At 34.9% G+C, this 21,537-nt stretch overlaps 2 protein-coding genes across 3 annotated transcripts; one reads left to right on the top strand and one right to left on the bottom strand.

Annotated features, from left to right (window-relative positions):
* Positions 1-2,986: 2,986 nt before the first annotated feature.
* Positions 2,987-14,049, bottom strand: LOC106134029 (nucleobindin-2). Of its 2 annotated transcripts, none has more exons than XM_060953499.1 (11): positions 13,836-14,049; positions 13,407-13,523; positions 12,267-12,374; positions 11,749-11,856; positions 10,926-11,096; positions 10,641-10,763; positions 9,466-9,568; positions 8,633-8,866; positions 6,937-7,040; positions 3,985-4,141; positions 2,987-3,797 (listed from the first exon to the last, which is right to left on the bottom strand). In XM_060953499.1, the coding sequence occupies exons 2-11, from the start codon at positions 13,515-13,517 to the stop codon at positions 3,202-3,204; spliced, it is 1,815 nt and encodes a 604-aa protein (XP_060809482.1). In that variant the 5' UTR covers positions 13,518-13,523; positions 13,836-14,049; the 3' UTR covers positions 2,987-3,201. The 2 variants fall into 2 exon arrangements, with proteins under 2 accessions (XP_060809482.1, XP_060809483.1); XM_060953500.1 differs by lacking the exon at positions 9,466-9,568 and adding an exon at positions 9,611-9,710.
* Positions 14,050-18,251: 4,202 nt separating this feature from the next.
* Positions 18,252-20,511, top strand: LOC106133837 (transcription initiation factor TFIID subunit 7-like). Its single transcript, XM_013333675.2, has one exon. It carries the CDS (start codon positions 18,564-18,566, stop codon positions 19,758-19,760), a length of 1,197 nt encoding a protein of 398 aa, XP_013189129.1. The 5' UTR covers positions 18,252-18,563; the 3' UTR covers positions 19,761-20,511.
* The last annotated feature ends 1,026 nt before the right edge of the window (positions 20,512-21,537 follow it).

Raw genomic sequence — 21,537 nt, forward strand, 5'->3', positions numbered from 1 at the left:
GAACAGCTGTACGTGATATTCTAAGTTTATCATGACCAAATGTGTACAAAAACAATCAGTTCCTAGAATGACTTTATGCCATGGAAGGCATTAATATCATTGAGTTTTCAGCTCATGCCTTGAATACAAAGGCATGTTGTGGTAAGTATGATTCAACTACCGTTTACAATCGCGATCGTGATCTCATCATGCGTGAAACATTGGACGAAAGAGGTAAGATTTAATTTGTATTGGCAAGTGCAGACAATTGGAAATGGATTATTTTTAACATAACATTTTATTACGTCTATATCCCTTGCGGGGTAGATAAAGCCAAAGATCATCAAAGGACTGAAAGGCCACGTCCACTTGTTTGGCTAAATGATAGAATTATTTTTAAGAGTTAAAAACACTGCTAACAGTTATGGCAAAGGATGTACATAAAATCACGCCTCCTTCCCGGAGAGGTAATTCTTTTTACTTGCGATGATCCCTGCACACATCTTTTTTGCCTTTCCTCTTCGTGTAAGGTCGTCTACTAAGGGTAACTAACCTCATACGTCTACTTATCAAATTGGGGACATCCCCGATTCCAATCCATATAACCTTTTTATAATAATTGCAAAAGTAAGTTTGTTACTTCTTGATATGATAATCATGAAATTTTACATACATAGGTACGTTGTGGAGTACCAACGATGAAAAACAACGGGCACTTTTCACGCAGGCGGAGTCGCCAAGGAAAGTTAGTTTATAATATATATATTATAATATTAAAACTTTTAAGTATACAGAGTGACTTTTAATTCAACTGCATAAATTTAACTGTTAAGTGTACTCATCTTAAGGATATTTAAAAACGTTAAAAGAAAAATATCGGTTCATATTTCAGAAAGTACGAAAAAAATAAAAGTATCAAAATCCACGATCCTAAATACGTCATATCACCCCGGCCGGCGGAAAAGCGACGCGTCACATTCAGAGGTCAACGACACAATTCATTCAGCTGAGCGATCTCGACAACTCTGTACTTTTCTTGATTTTGATACTAGAAAAATAATTTATTTTTCAGTCATTTATTTACATGTTTAGTTTTAATTTCTTTTTGTAGTATTGGTCTTTAATAAAGCGTTTAATATAGCTTTGAGGATTCTTTTATTTAAATAAAAATAGGCTCAAACGGCTCAGAAGCATAGTCTATGTTTAAAAGGATGCAGTTGTTTTAAATGTCATCCTGTATAAAAATCGGCTTACCATTTTGAGAAATATTTTAAAACGCCGCCCGCGACTTCGTCCGCGTGGAAACCCTATCATAACTACTACTTTTTATACCGGAGACCCAGAAGGGTCTTCAGCTACCTATATACCAAATTTCATCGTAATCGGTTCAGTAGTTTTTACGTGAAAGAGTAACAAACATCCATACTGACATACTCAGAAACTTTCGCATTTATAATATTAGTATAAAATACAGAAAAAAGATTTTACCTCACCTACTTACCTATAATTTACCGTGTGGTTTCCGTCACTTATAAGAATAGGACCACTCCACATCATCCCATCATCCATGGATGTCTTAAAAGACGACTAATGGAATATATATACCTATATTCTTCTTGTAGACGATGGGCTAGCAACCTGTCACTATCTGAATCTCAATTCCATCATTAAGCTATACCTACACCCACACGTGGCCTCTCAGTCTTTTTAAGACTGTTGGCTCTGTCTACCCCGCAAGGGATATAGACGTGACTATATGTATGTACCTGTGGGTACGTATCTTTTGGTACTCCAACAAAACAGGAAAATATCAAATTGAGATCATGATTCATTCTGCACGTTATTGTCTCAACGGGAAGTACATAGTTATCGTGCACAAAACAAATAACTGATGCCTGCGACAACTGTTTGTGGGTCGAACCTTATCATTGTTAAACGGGTTGAGCCCACACTTTCTTGGAAAATTTTCATCAATAACAAAACTACCAACTATTAAAAGAAATGAGAAGGACCACTCCATCTATCTACTAAGGGCTATCCCTTAGTCGCTTTTTACGACTCCATGGGTGATAGATGGAGTGGTCCTTCTCATTTCTGTTATTAGTTGGTAGTTTTGTTATTGATGAAAATTTTCCAAGAAAGTGTGGGCATGGTACATAAAAGGCTATCCTTATGAACATGGCATTCGTTTTTTAGACGATGGAATTGCAACCTGTTACTACCTATTTGAATTTAAATTCTACGAATATCATTTTCCAAAACAGCTGAACGTAGCCTATCAGTCTTTTCAAGCCTGTTGGCTCCGTCTACCCAGAAAGGAATATACCCCTGATTATATGTATGCATGTATATATGTATAAAACTACCGACTTACCTACTGAAGACTGAGGAAGGAGGGCTGTGCCTGTAACCACGATTTTTCACTCGAAGCGACTCCCGACGGACCTCCGCAACCTTTGCAGTTCAAACCTTACCATTTCGTACATACATACATATGGTCACGTCTATATCCATTGCGGGGTAGACAGAGCCAACAGTCTTGAAAAGACTGAATGGCCACGTTCAGCTATTTGACTTAATGATAGAATTGAGATTCAAATAGTGACCGGTTGCTAGCCCATCGCCTAAAAAAGAATCCCAAGTTTGTCAGCCTATCCCTTAGTCGCCTTTTACGACATCCATGGGGAAAGAGATGGAGAGATCCTATTCTTTTTTGTAGTGGTGCCGGGAACCACACGGCACCATTTCATTCCCGCAATTTACTTTGGTTTCTCGGTGTCATTGCATTTTCTATACCCTTACTGATGGTAAGGGTTGCCTGTTTCCCATTAGTCGTAGACAGATACTTTAAGACCTGATTGAAACTTGATTATGACTAATTATTAACTTCCTTGACTTAATCATAGTTATTTCTAACGATAAGCGGTTCTCAATGTCTACCAAATTTTTGTGACATTTTTATATCCGGGTATACGTACATATAGGTCCAACAATTGAAACATTAAGATAGATTATGTCATGTATTTAATTAAATTCAGAACGAGATAACATTAAGTTACATTATGAGTATGAAGTTTTGAAAAGTTTTGGCACCTTGTGTAAAATATAGATCACTATGTGAAAACAGAGTACATAATTATTACCTTTAAACCCTAACATGAAATACTTAAAAGAAGTTCGTCTTGATTAAGATCAATATTGTAAAGAGCTGATTTTGCTTTTTTAACCTTGATTTTGTTGTTTGACCTCCGGTTGTGATTGAGAAGGAGGAGCCTGGCCTTGGGAAGGTTGAGGCTGACCCTTGGTTTGATCTTGAGCAGCCGGTTGACCTTGACCCTGCTGTTGACCTTGAGCTGGGGCTTGATTTAAGTTCTGCTGATTAAGATTCTGAACTGGCTGTCCTTGTGGATTTTGTGGTTGTTGATATTGCTGTTGGCCTTGAGGAGGCTGATATTGTTGTTGACTTTGCGGAGGTTGACCCTGTGGAGGCTGATATTGCTGTTGTTGTCCTTGAGGTTGGTATTGCTGTTGTTGACCTTGAGGTGGTTGGCCTTGTGGAGGCTGATATTGTTGTGGTTGACCTTGAGAAGGTTGACTTTGTGGCGGCTGATATTGTTGTGGTTGACCCTGAGGAGGTTGGCCTTGTGGAGGCTGATATTGCTGTTGTTGGCCTTGAGGTTGGTATTGCTGTTGTTGACCTTGGGGTTGATATTGCTGTTGACCTTGAGGTACACCTTGGGGTGGTTGATACTGAGGAACTTGACCAGGTGGCTGCTGGTATCCTTGGGGTGGCATTTGACCATGTGCTGGTGGATAACCTGTTAAAAATTACACAATATAAGTAGATAAGTTGCGATAATATAGTAAGCTAACAGGCAAACCGGATCTAGATCAATTTAACTAAGGTAGTGATAGAACCAGCTAGCAGATAAATTATACATAAATTTCAATAGAGCCAAAACAAAAGTAAAAAAATTAAAATATAAATTCATTAGTGTTACCAACCTTGAGGCGGTTGTCCGTGAGGATAGTACTGTTGACCTTGAGCGTGCTGTTGGTAGCCCTGTTGGTGGTACTGTTGTTGGTACGCTTGGTGGAATGCCTGTTGAGCTTGGTGGATCTGGTGCTGGGCGCCTGGCAATGGACGTCCGTGGGCGTCAACCTGGAATCGATGGTTATGTTTACTCATGGTACAGGATCTTACTAATATTATAAATGCGAAAGTTGGTATGTCAGGATGTCAGTATGGATGATTGGTACTCTTTCACGCAAAAACTACTGAACCGATTACGATGAAATTTGGTATGTAGATAGCTGAAGACCCAGAATAACATATAAGCTACTTTTTATCCCGAAGTTCCCGCGGGATTGATTCCACGCGTACGAAGTTGCGGGCGAACTCTTATATCTAATCGATTAGCTATCGCTCATAACCTGTTTTTTATTTTTATATATTAACATATTTACCTATGTACATTTAGGAATTTAACTTTTTTGGATTGGTGCCGTGTGGTTTCCGGCACCAATACAAAAAAGAATAGGACCACTCCATCTCTTTCCCATGGATGTCGTAAAAGGCGACTAAGGGATAGGCTTACCAACTTGGGATTCTTTTTTAGGCGATGGGCTAGCAACCTGTCACTATTTGAATCTCAATTCTATCATTAGGCCAAATAGCTGAACGTGGCCATTCAGTCTTTTCAATACTGTTGGCTCTGTCTAACCCGCAAAGGATAAAGACGTGACCATATATACATATGGTCACGTCTATACGTACTATCACATACATACGTATGTATGTACATTTAGGAAAAATACAACTAGATCTTAAACTAAGGGGAAAGTTTGTACAAGGGCACAACTTATTACTAAAGAATTTTTTTCTAGTAGGCCGACAACAGGAAAATGTATGGCATGGCATATTGGCTTGTGTACATATTAATAAGATCTAAATTTACATAAACTGACTGATACTAAGAACCCTTAAACTTTTTATGTACCGATTAATTTTTTTCTTCGTCCAATAAACAATTAATCTTTTGATATCGAACTATCCTATTTATCGACTTGTTTGCCGTAGTTCTCGGATTCTCGCTCCTGAACCAAAAGGTCCCGCGGGTTTGATCTCGGGTAAGGTCATGGTGGAATAAAAACTTTTTCTGATTGACCTGTTTTCTATTTTAAAAGTTTTAGAATCTCTGTGTTAATATCCCACAACACAAGTTTGGAACATACTTAGGGGCTTTCTCAATTTGATTGATCAATTTAGCTAATTTTAGTTTTTTATGTTAGCCCTAGTCTATAAGAAGGTGGACACTGGCAAGTAGAATTATGCCAAGTTTAATCGTAATCGAACCGTTAGCTTATAATGTAATGCTTAAATAAATAGACAGCGAGAAAAAAATATGACGACGTGTTTGGGTTGGTATCGTTCTAATAATTCGCCGTCTGGATAAAGTGACAAATGACCCAAGGTCAAATTATATTTTAAACAACAATAATTTAAAAATCTATTGTTACTATTTAAACTCGTTTTCTATTAGTACAAATCGCAGTCCCCACTCGGCCACCCTCTAGCTAGGGAGGTGGTCTGGGGTGTCAGCGCGCGCAATTTCACCGGTTTCCTACTTTCCCTTCAAATAGATGGCGCTGAACCATTTGGAAACGCGGTATGGTTTTCCTCTCATCTGAACTTTAATAGCCGAACGATAGCTGACTATGCGCCATCCTAGTAAAACCGAAAATACATCCATGGATCTTTTCAAAGTCTTTTTTTGTAATCAATGCACTTTGCGTGAGCATTTGTGCTTGATTTATTTTTCCCTTGATATGTTTACTAGTTAATTTCACTATCTTATTTTATTAAGTATAGTCAACGACCGGACCACTCACGGATAAATTGACTGTCCTGGATGTACAGCTTGTCGCACGTTATTGGTTCAATTTTGAGAATTGCAATATAATGTTTTTACCAGTAATTTCATTTCATATATTTTATTTTTTCTAGAAGTAGAAGTATTTTAAAAGTACCATGATTTCTTTTCGGTACTTACGTAGGTAGCTTTTATTTTAATTATTAGTAAAAGTTAAGTTTTGGCGCACATTGGGCCGATCGCGAATTAGACCAATTGCGTCTGGACGATACACAGTACTTGTCATTACAGCTACAGCCTATAGTTATTAACCAATAGAGATTTGTTAAATCGACCGTCCATCATACAATAAAGCTCACAAAGAGGCATAAAATGTAATAGGCAATGTGCTATTTTATCTAAATCTATCTAAATAACAAACTTGTTATCTTATTACACGGCTGGCCGTGTGATGAACGGGTCAGGGCCATTTATTTGAAGCAATGGCACCTAAGAATAATGATTGTCTGGTCTGCGTAATTGAACAACTTGATTTATAACAATTGTGACCTGACCTGACAATACAGCTGAACGTGGCCTTTCAGTCTTTCCGAGACTGTTCGCTGTGTAAGGGATAAAGACGTGATTATATGTATGTATGTGACCATTAAGTAATTTAATTCCACCAATAAAATTCAATAAAGAAATTGTAAATGGAAACGTCACTTATTAATTGGTGAACAAATTAAGTAAATTTTTGTGCTAAAAAAATCTAAATGTAACAATGTCTTTTATCGGCCTCAGATCATCAATTATTGTCAGTTTAGGTTATCAATTATTACTCATATTATCAGTTATTCCCTTACTTATCTATAGAAATGATTTTTTTAATTGTCTAGTTCTAGCGAGTGCCAGCTGGTTCTCTTCTTGCAGATTGTAAAAATCAATCCGGGGAAAGGCTAGCCACCTGCCTTTATTTCAATCTTAATTCTATCATTAGGTAAGCCATAAAGCTGAACGTGCCCTTTCAGTCTTTCTAAGGCTGTCGGCTCTGTCTTCCCCGTATTGGATAAAGGCGTAATTGCGTTTGTGTATATTAATTTACCAGGCCACGCTGCTGGAGGTATCTCAACTCTTCGAGCCTGCGCCTCTCGTACTCCTGGTATTCAGCTTGAGTGTAGATCTGATTCTCATCAATAGGCTTCCAACCTGGAGGACAAACAAATATTGAATACGATCAATAAATTAATAATAATATATAATACTATATTTATCATGTGTGATATATTTAAAACTATATGAGGAAACCGAAGGCAAAATAAGGATTTTTGCTAGTTTAATTGCACGACTATAAAGATAATAAATAAAATTACCTTCTTCGTTTCCAGGGTCTTAAGTAAAGCATGATAAATGACAAAAATAATAAATACACGTAGACTATAGATGCATAGTTATATATCAGATTATTTCAGAAGTATTTCACTGTCGAAAAAATAATATCCAATAGAAAAAAAATCATCTTTAACTGCTTGAACATTTTAGCTGATAGAAACTACACTTTTCTACTTACTCCCAGAAACAGTACAGAATTTTATTTTTCAAAAATTCGTTTTCAAACAAGCATAAATCGTCATTCTTTTCACAACATCAAAACAGACTGTCACCAAAATTAGTACAACAGGCATAAGATTCCTAAAACTTTTTAAACTTTTTATCAGCCTTTCTAACCTACCTGTACCTATCTCTTATAACCATATAAATATATCATTCTAAACTAAAAGCAATATATTATGTGGAACAAATGTCTGGCCACGCCACCGCCAGCTGCAAGTCGGGAAATATTATAAATATGAGAGCCAATGGAATTAATTGAGGTCGAAGTGGAGAAAAGTCGGAAAGCGGACCCCGGAGCATTGCGGTGAAGGGTGCAACATTCACGCATTTTAACTTTCGATGTTTTTACGGCGAGGGAAAACATCGTGAGCAAGAGCGTCGGTGGTCGAATCGGTAAGGTGCCCGAAAATGTGTATGGTGCAAAAAGGGCACAGGTTCGAATACCATGTCGGCCATATACCAATGACTATTTTCGGGAAAACGTGAGGAAACCTGCACATTCAAGCAACAGGATGTGTATCCATGATCGATAACTATTGTGGTGTCTTTTTTTGGATAGGTAGCTGATATGATATATTATTATCTGCATCGATAAAATATAATTAGTTAGATAATGATTAAAATCTGTTCAAGAAATGTTTAAAACAACGATAAAGGAAATTTTGTGGAAAAGAATTGTACTTGATAGAATTAATTATATAAAACAAACTATTATTTATTACTTACTCTTGGTAACTTCAGCTGTCCGCCAATGTAAATCCCATCAAAAGATAGTCCAGCCATTTAAGATTATTTCAAACAGACAAATATTACACATTTCAAACAAACACACAAACACATTGCTAAAATGGAATCATCGACAAACTCATAAAATAAGAAAAGGTGTTCACCATTGAAAATTTCATCCCGAAACTTTTTACGACATTTCACCATTTAACAAACACAAGGTAACATGAACAGTATTTTATTTAAATTTAAAACACAGATTTGTATTTCACCATCCCTTTTCCTACGTGTTATACACGTTTACAAGTCGAATTGATGCCATTTTGTTTTATCTTATTCGCCGAATAGTGTACATTTGAGGGCAGACAAACCTGATTCCTAAGGCGTTAGTGTGAAACGGTGGAAGCACATATCTGCCTGCAGCTGTACATATATAATTTCATTAATCTTAAAAAACATACCCTCATCCTGATTGAACTCAGATTTCTGCGTCTCCATCATGAACTCATGGAAGTCGATCAAACCGTCGCGGTTCTTGTCGTTTTCCTTGAAGACGTGTTCACGCATACGCTCCATTTCCTCAGCCCGTTCGTGAAGGTCCTTATTGGGCCCTCCCGGTCCATAGAGTTTGTCCAACTCCTTGATGAAGAGAGCTTTCACTTCATCTGCGTCCCATGCACCATTGCCATCCACATCTGTTAGAAATAATGGAAAAACGCAACATAGTAAATGTTTTAGTCAAGATGAGAACTGGTAGGAAATATCGGCTCCACACTCAAAAGAAAAAGTGCCTTTAACGTGTAGAAAACTGTATGCAGTATGTTATGAAAATTCAATGTCACACTAAAAACTCACACATTTGCTATAGGTATAGATAACTCTAATAAGTAAGTCAAACAAAATGTAATGCAAGTAAGTACATAATTTCTTGTTTTGTGTAACGATACTTATATGCTTTTTTGTGCTAATTGTTACTGTACAATACTCTAATTCAAAACTCTTTTATTTAAAACACGTGCAATACAATAAAAACAAAATGGCGTGCTTGTTAATGGTACTTGAAATATGAATATACAAGCAAGAACAAGATTTTATATTTTCAATATGTACCTATGTTTTCAATTTGGCCATTACTGAAATAAACGCCAGTATTAAAATGAAATTATTCAACACAAATCTCAACTACAATGCTCTTTGTAGCTTGACGAGTGAATACGTGCTTGGCAAGCTCTTAACATTTCTCCTCATCTAAATGACTTGACTATTCTACTTGCAAGCCAAGCGATCATCTTACCATGAAGCACGAAAAACACCTTCGGATCGAAATCTTTAGCGTCCAGATGGTCGGCGTTTTTCCATAGTTCTAAGAACTGTTTTCTTGCACCCGGGTGAAGTAGCTGCCACAGATAATATAGGAGTAATTATTATTATACACTCACCATGCATCATGAAGAATACTTTTGGGTCAAATTGTTGATCCATATGGTCTTGTTTCTCCCAGACCTCCTCTAGCTGTTGCTTAGAGCCAGGATGGTGGAGCTGTATTGCATCAAAACTTGTAAATCATACATATAACATAAAAGTTTATTGTTATGGTTGAATCAATAAATTTTATATGCCACTATAGTTGGCATTGAGTATAAGTATGTGGTAACAAAATAAGAAAGCAAAGGGAGAAAATCATAAATAGTTATTATTTCTAAGTAATGTGTAAAGTAACTGAAACATTTTATATTATAAAACTCTTTAGTTCTATAAGTGCATTCGAAACCAGATAACCAGACAATTTTTTGTAATCAATAGCATGGGGTCAGGTCAGATATTTTCCTGATTGTACAAAAATAAATTACGAATAACATTTTAATAAAATACTTACATAAACAATAAGAAGTATTTTAATAATTACTTCTTATTGTTCGATTAAAATATGAAAATATAAACATTTTTGCGCAAATCAGCTACGTTATTTAACCAGGTGTCATGGGTCATTGATTCCGGCTAAATAGTGGCCCGATTTTCACCAAATAATAAACTAAATTTGTATTATGCCAAAAACATTACACATATTTATTTGTCTCTGTACAAAATTACTCTCTAATACACCGATTATAATAATCCCAAGTAAAGTATGGTCTATCGAAAAATAAATAAATACTTGTTATATACATACATACATATGGTCACGTCTATATCCCTTGCGGGGAGACAGAGCCAACAGTCTTGAAAAGACTGAATGGTCACGTTCAGCTTTTGGCTTAATGATAGAATTGAGATTCAAAAAGTGACAGGTTGCTAACCCATCGCCTTAAAAAAGAATCCCAAGTTTGTAAGTATAGGGCTATCCCTTAGTCGCCTTTTACGACATCCATGGGAGAGAGATGGAGTGGTCCTATTCTTTTTTGTATTGGTGCCGGGAACCACACAGCACTTGTTCCAAAAATAAAACATTAAAATATCACTTCGATTTACCGGTTCATGGTGTTTTTTAGCATCTTCTTCTTTCTTCAGTTTGTCTTCATACTCTCTCTTTTGGGTCTCATTCATGTTCTCCAATTCTTGATGTTTATCAAACTCCTTCTGCATTTCGTATTCCTAATAAGAGGTGACATAAGACTAGTAATAACGATTATTTTAAAGTATAAATATAAAAAACCAAACTCTTAAATTCTTTTATTTTTAAATCCAATGATCACAGACTTAATTAATTAAAGTCGAGAAACCAAATAAAGATAAGAGAAGTAAATAAAATCAAACCTTGAATTCTTCTTTTCTTTGTTTGTCAGCTTCTTCTAAGTCGGCAGTAGTCTTTTTGATGAGCCTCTTAAGATCTTCAATTTCAAAGGTGTGAGGATTTGCATGGTCTAAATGTTCATTTGATGGTACCTTACCCATGTGAGCGTCTAGATTATTGGTAAGCTCATATTGCTGAAAACACAAAGACAAATAATGAAATGTGAAGAATATCAGGCCATTAAACTATCTTAAGAAAACACATGAGCAAAAATAAAAATAAACATGAGCAGGTAAAGTGACACTGCAAAGTGAAGTGTTTAAACGCGAAGCTCAAGACCGAGCGGAATGGCGACGCACTGTGGATGCCCTCTGCCCCAGCTAGGGGACATAGGACCTTAAGTCAAAGTAAGTCAAGGTAAAGTGAGATGGCAAGTGACAGAATGAATTACAATAAAACTAACAACTAAAGTTATTTATAAGGAGAATTCCAAATAGGTAATATACTAAATTTCCTTGGAATTCTTCTTCTAACCATTGATTGAATAACCAGGTAACTATGTAGTTGCTATTTGAAATTATAAAGAGCCTTGTAATTGATGTATTTATTAATAAGTTCCTTAAGTCCCAGATTTGCCAAAGGTTAAAATATGCGGTCATATAATTTCCCAGTTCAGTCTTATATCTTACACAGTGATTTAACATTGTATAACATACATAAAATTTTAGGTTCTGCCTACATATAAAGTCTCTACAGCGCGATAAAGAAACATTTAACTTGTACTGTTTTGTAAACAATTAGCTATTTCGCCATATAGAATCGATAAGAAAGTTAATGTTAACTTACCTTTGTCGCTAAATGGCGTAGCCTCTCAAGCTCGCGACGTTTGATCTCGTCCAACTTTGTACGCACATTATGGTTTACAAAATCCAACTGATCCGCAATTTTACCCGACTGTAGAAAGACATAAAAATAATCAATTATATATAAACATAACTTGCATAATTAATATACAATACAATCATGATTCAGTATCTCCTTAGTAAAAATCGGTAATCAATATGTAAGTGGGACCTTTTTGTAAGATTTAGGCAAGAGGTGATCTTTCAGTCTTTTCAAGACTGTTGGCTCTCTCTACCCCATAAGGATGTGAATGTCTGTATGCATGTAAGAGGTGTTCTAATATGGTCTGGTCCCAGAGGTAAGACAGTAGTCACTATACTTTAAATCTGGCCTTTACTCATTGCTCATAGCTAGTCATAGATGGAACTTCCCCTGATGACCCAACAAGAACAAACATATAGCTAATGATGACAAATATAAATACTTAACCTAAAAATTGCAAAAACAATTTAAGTACACACCCGCACATCATCAACATCAGCTTTCTCCAACCTCTCTCTAAAGTCAGGGTCACTCTCAAGTGCTTGTACTACTTCCTTCAAATACCTGGAATATTCCATGTAGTCATCCTGCAACAACAACAATGGATACTTATAATTCATATTTGATGAATGATAAACCTGATTTTCTGAAGAATACAATAAAACCATTCAAAGGTTTTAATTGATATCAAAAGCCACTAAGGAAACACATATGCTAAATAAACAATAATTTAATATAAGGAAAGTTCCCAAGCCTGATTCTAGTTAAGTTTGTTCCAGTGATTAACTGAGATTGGATGAGCTCTGTGTAAAAAAAACCAGTAACATCATCTTATACTCAGGCAATGATTATTCCTTAAATTTGCAGCATTGAAGAAAATGTATGTTTATCCTATATTTTTCAAATTTTCTATTAACAGGTTTATAGTGTTCAATCTAATCTCATAAATAAATAATTTAGTATAAAGATAAAAAAAATTTGATGCACAAAAGATCCACATAATGATATGTGGATTTCTAAGGGCTCTCTTTTCTACAATTTTATGACAGGCATAGGCAAATTATTGTTTTGTTTCATGATAATGCCCTAGCTCACATGACTGTATTAAGTGTAATTCCAATTTATATGCTGGCTTTGAAAACATCCTCTAAAGTCACTTGTCCTTGCATGCAGTGATTTCTATTTCTTAGAATAAAGATCTATTTTATAAGGCTGATTTGAATGTTAAAGTCTTATTATGAACCCTTTGACCACTATGAATAACTATAGGCCTCCTATCCAATATCGATCTTACTTAAATTATCACACTACTTTTACTACACCTGAAGTTGTCCAAATTACAACCACCACTATGACACAAAAATTAAATTGTTATAGAATGATTTCCCAAATCTATCATGAAAGTATTGAATGACTCTGAGTTGCAGCGGTAGTGTGCTTGTCTGTGTCACCAGAGTATCATTGAGTAAATATCTCAGTGTAATTTGTCCTGAATATATTTATTTATTATTTATTGAAGTAGCTTGTGAATGGCATAATTGTCAGTTTTAATAATTTCAATATTTCTCCACCAAATATCGTTAAGGAGCTAAAGAATATTTAAAGTAAAAATTACTCACCAAATTGTCTTTCACATCACTTTCTTCATTGGATTTGTCTGGGTTTACAGGTGGAGCATATGAGCAGTGCAATGCCACCATCAGGCATATTATACTAGTAAATAATCTCATACTGACCTGGAAACAAGTGCTACATTTACAAATACAAAACCGTACAAACCAATATAAGTTTCAACACTGGTTGTTGTCGAAAGTAGGAAAGGATAATAAACAAACAATTAACAATCACAAAATGCAGAAAAATATATTTAATGTCATTTAAGAGTTATTTGTTTTATTGCATTTGATTTAAATTGGTCATAGGTACTTAATGTGTAAAGGTAATCAATTTCAAAATCTGGCCATCACATCACTTTTTGCTTTCAACGAGACACGTATAAATTTCGATTATGATTTTCTTCCTCAACGTAAAAAATAAAGGTAACTTACGCTTTTTATGTAAGTACTTTTCGCTCTTGATTACTTTTGTACTATGTAAATAAAAATTCAAGAGGAACGTTCGGTTATGTTGGCTTTTATTTTCAAAATTGGCGTGTAATTTTCACTGTTTCAGGGTGATAATTTTCATGATTTCATTGACATTTTTGACATGACATGACACAGTACACGACACAGGTGTCTGTCGACCGACTCGGCTCTAGGCATGGCGATCTGAGATCGATTAATCGAAGAATCGATTTTGTAGACCAAAAAAATCGATTTTTTAAATCGATATTGTGTTCTTAATCGATCCATTGAATCGATATTTCACCCTCGAAATCGAGAATCGATTTTTTCTGTTTTGATACGAACATAAAATTATTTACAATTGGTTGAATGTATGTATTGAACATCGCAAGTGATGAGCGTAATCGCTTGGATCCTAGCAGGCTAGACAGATTATTATTCTTAAAAAGCTTGGATATTGAGTACTGGGAACTATAAACTAACTTAAACTAAATTTTTAACTGAAATAAATATCATTTTTAATACCTGTTACTTTGATTTAGTAGTAAAAACCCTTTAATTGGTAAATGGGTTTGCATTTGTATTAAAAACATAGACTCAATAAGCAACTCGGAAAAAGATCGATATTTTCAAAATCGATTCTTTTCACCTCGATTTTTTTGTGTATCGATTTATTAGAATTCGATTTGAATCGATTTAAAAATTGATCTTTTTTGGAAAGAATCGCCATCCCTACTCGGCTCAATTTTTTTGACTCGACTCAACCGTGTCAAATGTCAACGTCACGTCAACAGATTAAAAAAAAGGAAGTGTCTAGTCTGCCACCAGTGGTCATTTAATAAAAATAAATATACTGCCACTAGTGGGTAAATAAAAAATAATATTTTTCTGCCGCTATAGGCAGAATAACAAATAAGGCTATTCTGCCACAAGTGGCAAGTCAAACCAACAAAATATATAATCTACCGCTAGCTAGAGGCAGCATACCTACCAAAAATAAACAGCCACCAAAGTTGAGGCAAGCCTTTTGCGGCAATTGATATACTTATCAAAAAGTAGTAAATGATACACGATTTTTAAGAAATATATTTATTTTTCATGTACGAGTACATAACAATGTTTATTTAGATATTGTTGACCTCTGCGTTTTCGGACAGCCGGTAATCTTATTGTTTGATTAACAAGAGCATTACAGGTCTGTGCCCGATTTAATGCCCTTAGCATTAGCTAAAGGCATTAAATCAGGCATATTTTTGTCATTTCTATCTTCAGTTTTTACATGTTTCTCAGCCTTTTCTAGATTTTGCTTCTGTTCAACAGGTTTCTCTATATGTAGATTTATTTCTTTCTCATCCTGTTTATTATGTATTATAAGTTGTCTCTCTGCGTATTCTATCTTTTCTATCTCTAAATCTTCTGCAGTTGTATGTGCCTTATTTGTTTTTATCGTTACATTTTCATAGTTTTTTGTGTCTTCCTTTTCTGTTTCTGGTTCAATATGTATTATTACATGTGTCTCTAAGTTCATTTTATTGCTTTCTTCTTGTTCATTATGTATTATTTCTATATTTTCAGCAAATTCAATTTGCTCTGTTTCTAAAACCTCTGTAGTGTTATTGTTAATTTCTATGTTACTTGTTCTTTTAAACGTATTTTTATCTTTATTTCTGTCATCATTTTCTATTTCTTCGTCGTTTTCTTTCTAAATGTTGTATTTTTTTGCTCTCTTCCTTTTGATTATGTACTGTTATTGTTTTATGGCCTTTATTATTTTAACATAGCTGTTTTGTATTTTTGCAGTACACAGAAAAAGCACTCTAAGTGCTTTTTCTGGGTTTTATCGTAAATTATAATTTACAGTAATACAAACATTGAAAAAAGTTTAAAACTTCCTCATCAATTACAAAAACAAAAATCGAAAAGGTTATGTTTTTGACACATTGCTAACTTCGGTACGATACTTTAAGATAATGAAATATATGCTTTATATGCAAGTTATTAGGAACATATTCCAATAACTAATAACTTTTGGTGGAATAGCATTTTATATTAGTCTGCCGCAATAGGAACAACTTCACTACGCTGCCCTAGTGCATTTTAAAATTAAACTTTATTAGTTTGACTAAAGGAACAAATTTGAATACCACAATACTTGTGGCAGAATTATTTAATTTCTTATTTTACCACTAGCGGCTTAGTAATTCGATTTGTTAAATGGCCGCTGGTGGCGGACTAGACACTTCCTAAAAAAAATCTACTTCCATAAAATAAAAAGTTGCGTAGTCGTAAAATCCAGTACAGTCCAATACCTTTCATTGATGTCGACATCGATCGATGTCTATGAGAGCACTAATGTTGAAAAAATTTTAATGAAGAAAATAATATGTACGAAATTGTGGAAGCACTTAATAGTATGAAAGCGGGTAAGGCTGCTGGGTATGATAGAGTGCCGGTCGAGATGCTAAAAGCAGGAAAAGGCGTAGTAGGTAGTCAGTTGTATGGTGTAAGGCTGTTATCGTGCTACTTTACAAAGGAAAAAGGTCACAGCTGGACTGAAAAAATTATCGTGGTATAAGCCTGCTAAGCGTCGTTGGCAAATTGTATGCTAAGGTATTGATTAATCGAGTTAGGAATGAAACTGATAACAAAATATGGGATGCTCAAGCGGGATTTCGAAAATAAATAAAATAAATAAATATATACGGGACAAATTACACAGATTGAGTTAGCCTCGAAGTAAGTTCGAGACTTGTGTTACGAGATACTAACTCAACGATACTATATTTTATAATAAATACTTATATAGATAAACATCCAAGACCCGGGTCAATCATAGAAAGTTCGTTTCTCATCATGCCCTGGCCGGGAATCGAACCCGGGACCTGTGGTGACACAGACAAGCGTACTACCGCTGCGCCACAGAGGCCGCCAAATGGTGAAAAGGTAATGGGATGTACGGATCAGGTCTTTTCATTGCGATGCATAGCCGAAAAGTTTTTGGCCAAGGGCCAAAAAGTCTATTGCTCATTCGTGGATCTAAAAAAGGCCTATGACAGAGTTGAGAGGAATTAATTGTGGTCAGCACTTTCTATGGGTGATCTGTGTCTTGATACGAGTACTGAAATCCTTATATATATGAGGATTCGAGTGCTTGTGTCAGGATAAACGGAACGCACACTGAGTGATTTAAGATTGAGAAAGGCATTAGGCAAGGATGTGTTGCATTGCACATTGTCTGTTCAACCTATTTATGGATAGTTGTATGACAGATTTGAAAGAGTCTGAAAGTGGATTAAGGATGAATGAGTTGCTCGTCAAATATCTGCTCTATGCCGATGATCAGGCTGATGACGACAAAGAGTTTGTTTGTTTGTTTGAACGCGCTAATCTTAGGAACTTCTGGTTCGAATTAAAAAATTATTAATGGAGGAAGGCTTTAGGCTATATAACTTCACGCTGCAACTATTAGAAGCGAAGATATAATGGAGAATGTGAAAAAATTATTCATCCTTGAGGGTTTCAATGATGCCCAAAATAACTATTCCACGCGGACGAAGTTGCGGAACAGCTAGTATCATATTACATGGAACGGAAAAACTAATGATAACTTTAAGTGCATTTGATGAGATAAAGGCATCTCTGTGGTGATATGCAACCTCCACATTAGCTTTGACACCCTTTTTATCATAAAATGAATTTTATTGAATAAAGCCATATTTATTGCGAAATGACTAGTTATTCTATAATTTATTCAATAAAATAATTAATCATGGATAAATATCCGGAACCTGAACAGTTCGAAGCAGATCCGATAACGAACTTGGATAAATTTTGCGAATGGATTCATTGGAATCAAACCTTCAATAATTTTATGTCCACTCCTTTATACTCATGTCAAAGATTAGTTATGCGCTTCCTCAAATACATACGTCCGTTCACAGTTATTTTACCTCTGACAGATGTCTTTTACTAAAAATTATTTCACTACATAGTATAAAACAAAGTCGCTATTTTAGTCTGTTTGTCTGTATGCTTAAATCTTTAAAAAGTACGCAACGGATTTTGATGCGGTTTTTTGTAACAGGTAGAGTGATCAAGAGGAAGGTTTTTATGTATAATTTTTTCCGAATTTTGCACCCGTGCGAAGCCGGGGCGGGTCGCTAGTATATTATATATTTATACTAAAAATGACATTAGATTAGTGATGTGCCGTTCTTAGAAATTTTGAAATATTGCCATGTAAGTTTAAATACTTTTTGTAAAACATTTGTTGCTACAAGGTTCAGGAAAAATTCTAAGTATAAGGGAATTCAGCTTAATTTAGGTGCCTATCAATTTCTTTGGTGCCTATTTTCCAAGTTTTTTCCACCTTCACATTTTAGTCCTTAGTCTATGGCTAGGTCAGAGAAAATTGTCACTCAAAGTCAATGGTTTTGCGTTGTTTTATGGCCAACAAAGACGATAGAGCCTTAATATTAAAAAGTGAAGTGAAGTGAAGAAATTGTACTTATTTATAGCCAAGGAAAGAAATTGACTGTGGGTAATCATATTGTTGTGATATATGGGGTAAGGTTGTGAGGTTAAAATTATTTGGTTGTGAAAATAATAGGTGTCTGTGTTGTAAATACCACATCAATTATATAATTGCAATACCTAAGTAGCGACACTACTGAAATTTTAATAACATTGTTCGTTTTCTTTTGTGGTACAATGAATCGACCGGATAAGCGGGAACCTGAATACCCCACAGAGCTAGAGTCTCAATTTATACTGAGACTGCCAGAAGAACCTGCTAGAGTGCTAAGGGAAGTATTAGTATCAGGAGAAAATTTGAAAAATCGTTTAACTATTCAACTCGAAAACGATATGAGACATGGTGAAGTACGTTTTGATCATTGGCTTATGCATGCTAAAATTGTGGATTTACCAACCATAGTAGAATCACTTAAAACAATTGACAATAAGAGTTTCTATAAAACAGCAGATATAAGTCAAATGATGATATGCAAAGATGAACCAGATCAGCTCACAACTGAGGATGAGTTTCCAACAAAGAACAAAAAGAAAGATCTATATAAAGTAGATAAGAAATTCTTGTGGCCACATGGTGTCACTCCACCTACAAAAAATGTTAGAAAACGGCGTTTCAGAAAAACTCTAAAGAAAAAATGTGTTGAAGCCCCTGAAATAGAGAAAGAAGTTAAAAGACTTCTCAGAGCTGATAATGAGGCATTTAGTGTTACCTGGGAAGTAATAAAAGAAGAGGATGAGTTGCACTCCAAGCCAGAAACAAGCAAACCTTCTCATGTTAAATCTGAGAAGAAACCCAAAACTGAACGCAATGTAAAGCGTGAAGTGGCAGCTAAACCTAATAATCCTGGATCTTCCAATGTAGTGGACATATTTGGAGGTGCTGTCAGTGACAGTGATTTAGAAGACGACAATATCAATGTGGAGATGGAAGACAGCAGGCTATCTGCATATGATAGCCGTTTGTCTGACACTAACTCAATGCATGGGATGGGTGATATTTCTAAAAGAGAACTACCTATTGAGTTTGACTCCCACATGTTCCAAACACCCAAGAGGTCTTCAAACAATAGCCGCTCTGTAACTCCAGGGGCTTCATACTCTAAGAGTGGTGGCTTGTCTTCTGAAGATGATGGTGACTATCATTCACGGGATATGACTAAAGAAAATATGACAGAGAGAATTGAGCAGCTACAAACAGAGCTAGAAGAACTTAAACAACGTAGGCAAAAAACACAGCTTGAGATAGCAGGGATGGAAAACCAGGCTTTGAGACAGAGATTTTCTGAAGCATTGCATACTTTAAATAAAGACATAATGTATAAAGAAATGGAATATCAGGGACTTCTAACACTTCAAAATTCAGATGATATTTGAATTCATTCATCATTGTTAATATAATAATTTTTTGGCCATATTTCAATAACTTTCATATATTATATTTATTCATAAGCACCATAATATTTTAATTACTTATAAGTACTTAGGTTAAGGAAAGTACCCATACTAAGGTACCAATATTTTGAACTTTGGCTACAAATTCAGCCAAATAAATTAAAGATTTTTTGTCCTGGTGTAACCTGGTTTTTTCTGTTACAGTAGAACAGTTTGTTCGTACAACTACAGTCTGTTGAGATTTTTCAGTTATTTCACTAAAAGAAAAGTCATAATATATACTATATATGTGTCCTTATAGAGGGAATATTAAATTTGAATCTATTTCATAGGTCTTCAAATTGTATTCTTATAAAAACTGTATTCTATAAGATAGATAAAACTCTTTATTGCACCATAAGAGTAAAACATACAAAACAACACGATAAGATTGTAATTCTTAACTCATATTTTTAACAAAACATATAGGTATATATTGCATTAAACATATTATATCTACACTAACTTGTTTACTTAGAACTAAGAAAAACTTAGAAGTTCAATTTTATGAACTAATATTTTATTATATTAAGTTTTAATAAAATTATGAAATATTTTATTTTAATTATAAGCTAACAATGTCTCGTGAAAACTGAAAGGACACATTCAGCAATATAATGTGTCCTTTCAGTGTTTCTGAGACTGTGTAGGCTCTATCAACCCATGTCCAATGTTTGTGTAGGTACGCTCAAATCTACTTTCCGTGGATGTATGTAGTAAAAGGTGACTATATTAATGCAAGCTTCCATGCTTGTCTGCTATTGAAACCCTTGGACCCTTGGTTTGTGCCAGCTGCTTCTAATCTATACATATAATAAAACAGTAAAAGTATTTTGTCTGTACATAAAGTATTTTTGACTGAAATTGATAGAGGGACACTTAGAATGAATAATAGAAAAAATATTTTTTTTTTATTTCTTGTCTTTCTGTCTGTCTGTATGTATGATCACGATTATCTCCAAAAGTACTGAACCGATTTACTTAAAACTTTCACCAATTGCTTCGTTTCAACTCAGAAGAACATTTAAAGTTTGTTTCATAAAATCGGTTCATAAAAAAAAAATTATCGACATTTGAATGAACTCAAGGCATGAGTTTGCCTGCAAATAAGTTACGAAACTAAAAATTCTAAGTCATTTATCATTGTAAGACAGAATAATACCTATCACTATCACTACATAGTATAAAACAAAGTCGCTTTTTTAGTCTGTTTGTCTGTATGCTTAAATCTTTAAAATTACGCAACGGATTTTGATGCGGTTTTTTGTAACAGATAGAGTGATTCAAGAGGAAGGTTTTTATGTATAATAACATTTATAATTTTGCACCCGTGCGAAGCCAGGGCGGGTCGCTAGTAACATATAAATATAAGTGAAAATCAGTTTGATAATATTCTGGTTTTACCGCACATAACATGCGTAATTCTCACGTAAAAATATTTTTGTTTTTTTTAGTCTATTTTAGTACCGTGTGGTTCCCGGCACCAATCCAAAAAGGAATAGGACCACTCCATCTCTTTCCCATGGATGTCGTAAAAGGCGACTAAATGATAGGCTTACAAACTCGGGATTCTTTTTTAGGCGATGGGCGAGCAACGTATCACTATTTGAATCTCAATTCTATCATTAAGCCAAATAGCTGAACGTGGCCATTCAGTCTTTTCAAACCTGTTGGTTCTGTCTACCCCGCAAGAGATATAGACGTGACCATATGTATGTAT

This window comes from Amyelois transitella, chromosome Z (genome assembly GCF_032362555.1).
Source record: "Amyelois transitella isolate CPQ chromosome Z, ilAmyTran1.1, whole genome shotgun sequence".
Lineage (NCBI taxonomy): Eukaryota > Metazoa > Arthropoda > Insecta > Lepidoptera > Pyralidae > Amyelois > Amyelois transitella.